This window comes from Ochotona princeps, chromosome 10 (genome assembly GCF_030435755.1).
Source record: "Ochotona princeps isolate mOchPri1 chromosome 10, mOchPri1.hap1, whole genome shotgun sequence".
In the NCBI taxonomy this organism is placed as follows: domain Eukaryota; kingdom Metazoa; phylum Chordata; class Mammalia; order Lagomorpha; family Ochotonidae; genus Ochotona; species Ochotona princeps.
The window spans coordinates 16352645-16360240 of NC_080841.1; the positions used below are offsets into that span (position 1 = coordinate 16352645).

At 48.2% G+C, this 7596-nt stretch overlaps 1 protein-coding gene across 1 annotated transcript; it reads left to right on the forward strand.

Moving 5' to 3' along the window:
- The first annotated feature begins 1048 nt into the window (after positions 1-1048).
- Positions 1049-1570, forward strand: LOC101533699 (small ribosomal subunit protein uS10-like). The gene has a single exon (XM_036495288.2). The coding sequence runs from the start codon at positions 1160-1162 to the stop codon at positions 1517-1519; it is 360 nt and encodes a 119-aa protein (XP_036351181.2). The 5' UTR covers positions 1049-1159; the 3' UTR covers positions 1520-1570.
- Positions 1571-7596: the final 6026 nt, after the last annotated feature.

The window sequence follows — 7596 nt, forward strand, 5'->3', positions numbered from 1 at the left end:
CGCTGGTTCTAACCCCAGTGGCCCTGCTTCCTATCCAGCCCCCTGCTTGTGGCCTGGGAAAGCAGTCAAGGATGGCCAATGCATTGGCACCCTGCACCTGCCTGGGAGACCTGGAAGGAAGTTCCTGGCTTCAGATTGGCTCAGCTCCAGCTGTTGCACTCACTTGGAGAGCGAACCATCGGACAGAAGATCTTCCTCTCTGTCTCTCCTCCTCTCTGTATATCTGCCTTTCCTATAAAAATAAATGAATCTTTAAAAAAAAAAAGAACTCAGACCTAGAACTTACTGGAGGAAGTGGCACAAGTGACTGAAAACAAAGAGCAATGTGCTAATCATAATCAGTAAAATTGAATTGTAGACCTGTGGGAGACACAGCTTAGAAACCTGCCCCAAGGAGAAGAATCTGATAACCAGAAGTACAATGACCAAGAGCAAAAGAGGAGACAGAGGCACAACAAATATTACTGAAGACTCCCCTGCAAAGGAGCAAAAGCCTTTGCCAACCTCAGGGTTAACTGAGGAAGACATCAAAAAAATGGAGGATGCAGAATTCAAAACACTTGTTGTTTCTTATCAACAATAAAAAGCACATATTACAGGAGTTTAAGAAATTTAAGGAGCATGTCACACAGGAAATGAATCAAATGAAAGCTGATATATCAGAAATTAAGAATAGAGTGGAGGGCCCAGCATGGCCTAGCAGCTAAAGTCCTCACCTTGAACGCACCGGGATCCCATATAGGCGCTGGTTCTAATCCCAGCAGCTCCACTTCCTATCCAGCTCCCTGCTTGTGACCTGGGAAGGCAGTTGAGGACGGCCCAAAGCCTTGGGACCCTGCACCTGCGTGGGAGACCTGGAAGGAAGTTCCTGGCTTCGGATTGGCTCAGCTCCAGCCATTGCACTCACTTGGGGAGTGAATCATCGGATGGAAGATCTTCCTCTCTGTCTCTCCTCCTCTCTGTATATCTGACTTTGTAATAAAAATAAATAAAAATCTAAAAAAAAAAGAATACAGTGGAACAAATTAAAAGTACAATGCACTTTTCGGGAAGACGCTGTCGCTGCTGCCGGGAGGGCTACGTCGGCCGCTCCGGCTCCTGACTCACCGCTGTTCGCTCTCGCCAAGGAACAAGTCGGTCAGGAAGCCACGCCGCAGCCATGGCTTTTAAAGATACCGGCAAGACGCCCGTGGAGCCCGAGGTGGCCATCCACCGCATCAGGATCACGCTGACCAGCTGCAACGTCAAGTCCCTGGAGAAGGTGTGTGCTGCCTTGATCAGAGGAGCAAAGGAGAAGAATCTGAAAGTGAAAGGACCAGTTCGGATGCCTACCAAGACTTTGAGAATCACTACCAGAAAAACGCCCTGTGGGGAGGGGTCCAAGACCTGGGACTGCTTCCAGATGAGGATCCACAAGCGGCTCATCGACCTGCACAGTCCTTCAGAGATTGTGAAGCAGATCACCTCCATCAGCACTGAGCCGGGAGTGGAGGTGGAGGTCACCATCACAGATGCCTAAGCCCACTGACTATTTTAATAAATTGATTGCCGGTTGTTAAAAAAAAAAAAAAAAGTACAGTGGAAAGACTTCAAAATAGAATGAAGCAAGCAGAAGAAAGAATTTCAGAATTGGAAGATAGTTCCTGTCACCAGAAGGAAACAAACAAAAAGCTGGAAGTAGAGTTGGGTCAAGCTAAAAAAAGTATTCAAGAACTGAAATACATTATTAAAAGGCCAAATAAAAGAGTTATGGGAGTCCCAGAAGGTGCAGAAAGAGAAGCTGGGTTTAAAGATGTAGTCAATGAAATAATAAGGGAAAATTTCCGTAATCTAGAGAAAGAATTGGGAAACAACATCCAGGAGAGGCACAGAACTCCCAACAGGGTTGACCAAAAGCGATCTTCACTACGACACATGATAATCAAGCTCTCTTCAATCAAGCATAAGGAAAAGATCCTTAAATGTGCACATGAAAAAAAAATCAACATATAAAGGAATGCCAGTTAAACTCACAGGAGACCTCTCACAGGAAACTCTACAGGCCAGAAGAGAATGGAGCAACATATTCCAGATTCTAAAAGCAAAAAATTGTCGGCCCAGGATAATGTGCCCAGCAAAGCTTTCCTTTGTCTTTGAAAATGAAATAAAATTATTCCATAGTAAACCAAGTTAAAAGAATATACCTCTTCCAAACATGCCCTACAAGTGACAGTTAAAGATTTCTCTTGACAGAGAAGAGGAATAGCACCTGCCAAAACCAAGGCAGGGCCCGGTGCAATAGCGTAGCGGCTAAAGTCCTCACCTTGAATGCGCCGGGATCCCACATGGGCGCTGGTTCTAATCCCGGCAGCCCAACTTCCCATCCAGCTTCCTGCTTGTGGCCTGGGAAGGCAGTTGAGGACAGCCCAAAGCCTTGGGACCCTGCATTCGCGTGGGAGACCTGAAGGAAGTTCCTGGATCCTGGATTCGGATTAGTGCAGCACCAGCCGTTGCGGTCACTTGGGGAGAGAATCTTCGGATGGAAGATCTTCCTTTCTGCCTCTCCTCCTCTCTGTGTATCTGACTTTGCAATAAAAATAAATAAATCTTAAAAAAAAAAAAAAACAAAGGCAAAGATGAAGAACATCCCAGTAAAATAACAGAAGACTAAATCAATGAACAACCCATTGCTAAAATGACAAGACCAGATTACCACCCATTCATATTAACTCTGAATGTAAATGGCTTTAATTCATCAATCAAATGTCAGATAAGTAGACTGGATTAAAAAAAAAAAGCAAAACCCATTTATTTGTTGCCTACTGGAGATATATCTCACCAGCAAACATCAGCAGAAACTATAGTTCATGGATTTGTTTGTTTATTTCATCTCTTAAATACTTTCTCATTAAAATCTTCACTGACTCAAAGATACAGCAGCATCATTTTCTTCAAGATTATTGATTTTCTTCTTCATTTTTTCAGCGACACATTAGTCATTCAATAGCATGTTATTTAACTTCATGGCACTTTTAATTTCTTCTTTTCTTGCTGTTGTTGATTTTGTTTCATGGCTTTTTATCTAAGGGGAAGTACAGTAGCTGTGTAATGGAGACTGTCATATCCAGTAGCATTGTTATTTAACTTCACGGCATTATAAATTTCTATTTTTCCTCCTGTTGTTGGTTTTGTATTACGGCTTTTCATATAAGGGGATGCATAGTAACTGTGTGAGGATATCCAGATGTGAGGATACACTACAGTATGCATCTCTGCTTCCAGATCAAAGATGAACTCCCAATGAAACTGTAAATTATATCTTGACAATAGGGTGCTGGACTTTCTGTCATTTTCCATGCCTGCGATGATGGGCATATGACCATTTATGAAGAACTAATACTATACTGTAGTAATAATATAGGGGAACTCAGTGGTGGGGAGAAAACTTGGGGAGGGGATAAGGAAAATCCCAGGGCTTATGGAAATGTATCATGAAATGATGATAATAATAATAAAAAAGTTTAAAAATAGAAAAAAAGTGTTCCAGTTTTTTTTAAATTAACCTTTTTATTTTGGTCCTTCCACCTGGCAAAAGTGAGCAAGACACTCTCTGAGGTCTCTTTCTCCTTCTCTCTCTCCATTTACTCAAGAGGCAGACAGTGACAGAGAGAGCATGTGTTCCCACTTGCTGGTCCACACCTCCACTGCCTGTAACAACTGAGGCTGGACCAGGCCAAGGCCAGGAGCAGGGAACTCAGGCCTGGTGTCCTTCACAGGTGGCAGGAATCCAGCTGCTTGAGTATCACCACTGCCCCCGCCCCCGGTGTGCATTAGCAGGGGCCTGGAACAGGAAGCAGAGCTGCGACTCAAACCCAGGCACTCTGGTGAGGAATGCCGGCATGCAGTATCCCAGTAGCCAGGCCAACCTCCTGTCCTGAGTTCCCTTGTAAGCACACTAAGCCCACTCACAGCGACTCACTCCTGGGACCTAATCGTTTCTGCCCCCCAACTCAGGGGCCAGGCATCCGCAGAAGACGTTCAGCCTCTGACCACTCTCATGCCCAGCACGCATGGCTGCAGCAATTGGGAGCGACACACCAGTGCCACCTTCTCTAGGTCTGCCCTCCCATCACCAGGACCCAGGTCTCTCAGCTGGCAGGCAGCTGCTCCCAATACCCCGTAAGCTACTGGCAATTGTGCCCCCCAGTGCCACAGCCCAAGAACTCACAGACCAGTAGGGTCCTGCACATGGGAAGAGAAATGGATGGTACTTGGTGAAAAGAAGCAAGGGCTGATGTTGTGGCATGGTGGGTCATGACTCTAGCATCACATATCAAGTCACCAGTTTAAGTCCCAGCTGTTCCTCTTCCAATCCAGCCTCTTGCTAATGTGCCTTCGAGGGCAATAGAAGATGACCCTCATACTTGGACCCCTACCATCCATGTGGGAGACCTGGATGGAGTTCCAGGACCCCCGAGTTCTGCCTTGCCCAATTCTAGCCATTGTGGCCATTTGGGGAGCAAACCAGCCGTTGGAAGATCTTTCTGTCCCTCTCTTTCTTTGTCACTTTACCTTGAAATAAATCAATTAAACAAACAAACAAAACAACAACAAAAAACAACAACTCAGCAGGGCCCGCAAACTGCTAATCTACTGGGAAAGGTGGACTTGGACCCGTGGAGTCGAGCAACCTAGAACCAGATGTGTATCAGCAGTCTGGGGTCACCTCCACTCTCACACAGGCAAGGGAGTGAAGCGGTGAAGGTTAGATGTCAGCAAGGGATAGTTTGGTTAGGCAATCCTGTAACTGGGCACACCACACTGCCTCCTGAGACACTTGAGGATCTAGTGACCGTGTTGGATGTCACCAAGTCTTGGCTCTAAACAGCCTTTCAGCCAGTGGTGACAACTGCCAGGCTGCTGTAACCAAATCTTACCCTGGAAATCAAGGGCTTCCCCCCCACCCCGACAGTCCAGGAATTAACCGAGATGGCCCATCTCACCTATAGCCACTCTGAAGGCCTAAAGGAGGGGTCACTGCTCCCCTAGCTCCACCCCAGCCCCTCCTCAAAAGGAGAGCTGTGGGCAGGCATTTGGCAAGCAGGTAAGAGTTGCTCAAGACATCTGCTCCCATATTACAGGACAGGGCTCCGGTGTCCCGGCTGCTTCCAGTTAGAGTTTCCTGCTAACGTGTACCCTCAGAAGCAGTCGGTGACTGTTCAGGGAGTAGCAGGGTTCCTGCCACCTATCTTGGTGGAGACCCGAATGGGGTTTTTACGGAGTTCTAGGCTCCCGGACCCAGCCTGGCCCAGCCCTGACTAGTGTGAGCATTTGAGGAGTAACCCAGAAGGTAGAAGATCTCTTTTCAGATCACGCACACATACATGTGCCTTACACACACACACACACACACACACACACAGCACCAGCCAGAGGGCTGAGCCACATACCAGACAGCTCCCCTAGCTCTCTCCTCTCTCCCCTGAAATTAATCCTAGAATCCCCTAAATTTTCCATCCTGAGGTGCCTGGGCCACGGTGCACTTACCAGAGGCCCACAAGCAGAGGCCTCAGTGGTGCTGGCTGTGGCACCATGGCCTGCAGTCGGCTTCCTCCCACATCCCTCCTCCCCTCCTGCGCTTGTTAGCAAGCCCATGCCTCGGAGAAGCATGGAGCTTAAAACCCAAGGAGCTGGAACCTGCACTGGGGTGCCGCCTGAGACACCAGCATTCAGGCAGGTGCTGTCAGTAGAAACACCCCTGGGGGACCCCAGACTCCTCCTGTGCCTCCTGCAGGGTCTTGGGTCTGACAGCTGAGGCGGGAGCTGCTGTGCCACAGAGGAGGAACAAACAAGCCCCATGCACCAGCACCCCCTCTGGTAGCATAGGTGGGCTGACAGCAGGGTTGGCTGGTGGTCCCCTTTCACTTCTCCCTCCACCCCCAAAAGCCTCTGGACCCAGGCCTGCAGCTCCATTTCAACACAGGAGAAATTAGAGAATTCGCTCATATCTCCAAGGTCTACAATCCTGAACTTACTCACATGTGTTTAAAAACCTATTTCCTGCCTCTGTCCAACACCAACCCAGTCTTGACACACACTCCTGAGGCTCAGGGCACCTGTGCTCTCTAAAAACTATTTCCTCATGAAGTAATCCTGCAAGATGAATCCAGACATCTGGTCACCCCAGAAAGCAAAGATGTCTTCGAAGGCCAGATAGGATTTGGAATCCACCAGCAGAGGCTCTCACTGGCTGAGGCCGCACAGCCTCTGCCAAGGACACGAGCTCAGCAAATGGGTTAAACATCCATGGAAAAAAACCCTCTCTGGTGCTCCCCAGGGACTGTGAGGCAACCCGACACGAGGAAGGGACAAACTTGCAGAACAAGGAAAGGTATCAGTGTGCAACCCCTTTGGCTGTACACACACTGACGACCAGGATGTCTGTGATGAATCACATGAAGGTGAAAGACAAGACACACGTGCCCCTTACGTGGAATCACAAATTCTCTCGAGTAGTTCCTGAAAAAGCAAGCCAAACAAAATCTCACCTGGTCCCCGACTCTAATCACCAGTTTACAGAAGACACGGGCAATAAAGTCATGTCAAGAACCACCATGGGAATGCAGATGGCCTATACAAACACACCAACCAGGGTCTCGTTCTTCTTTTATGTATTCATTTATTTAAAGGCAGAGTTAGAGAAAGGAAGAGAGACAGAACAAGATCTTCCATCCATTTGTTCAGTCCCCAGATGGCCACACTGGCCGCAGCTAGACCAGGCCAAAGTCAGGGGCTGAGGGCTCCTTCCAGACCTCCCACGAGGGTGCAGGGGCCCAAGCACTTGAGACATGTCTGCTGCTTTCTCAGGTCACAAGCACAGAGCTGGATTGGAAGCGGGACATGAACCAGCATCCACATGGGATGCCAGCACTACAAGTGGGGGATTAGTTTGCTGTATCAACATGCTTGTTCCAGTCTTCATGTTTCTAAAGAAAAAGATTGATTGACTGGTTGAAAGGCAGTTACAGAGAGAAGGAGAAACAGAGACAGAGACCCACAGATTCAGTCCCGAAATGGCTTAACTTCCAGAACAGGGTCAGGCTGAGTTTCTGAGTCTCCCACATGTGTGCGAGGGGTCCAAGGATTTGGGTCATCTTCCACTGCTTTCCTAAGGCCATGAGCAGGGAACTGGACCAAAAGTGGAATGGCCAGGACTCAAACCAGCACCGCAGATGGCAGTTTTACTCACTGTGCCACAGTTTGGGCCCCCCACAACAAGTGTCTTTGACAACTACCCAGCAAAGGAAAAAATGAAAGTGGAGGAGCTTGGATGGACATGTGGTGCGGGGGCTGAAGCTGTTGCTTAGGATGCCAGCATCCTGTATCAGAGTACTGGGATGCAGGCCTGCCTCCACCTCCACTTCCAGTCCACCTTCCTGCTCATGTGCCTGGGAGGCAGTAAATGCACTGACAGCCCACCACCCATACAGGAAACTCCAAAGGCATTTCAAACTCCTGGCTTCCGCTGAACCTAGCCCTGACTGGTGTGGGCATTCGGAAAGCTAATCAGTGAATGGAAGGTGTCTCTTTTTCTCTGACAGTCTGCCTTTCAGATAA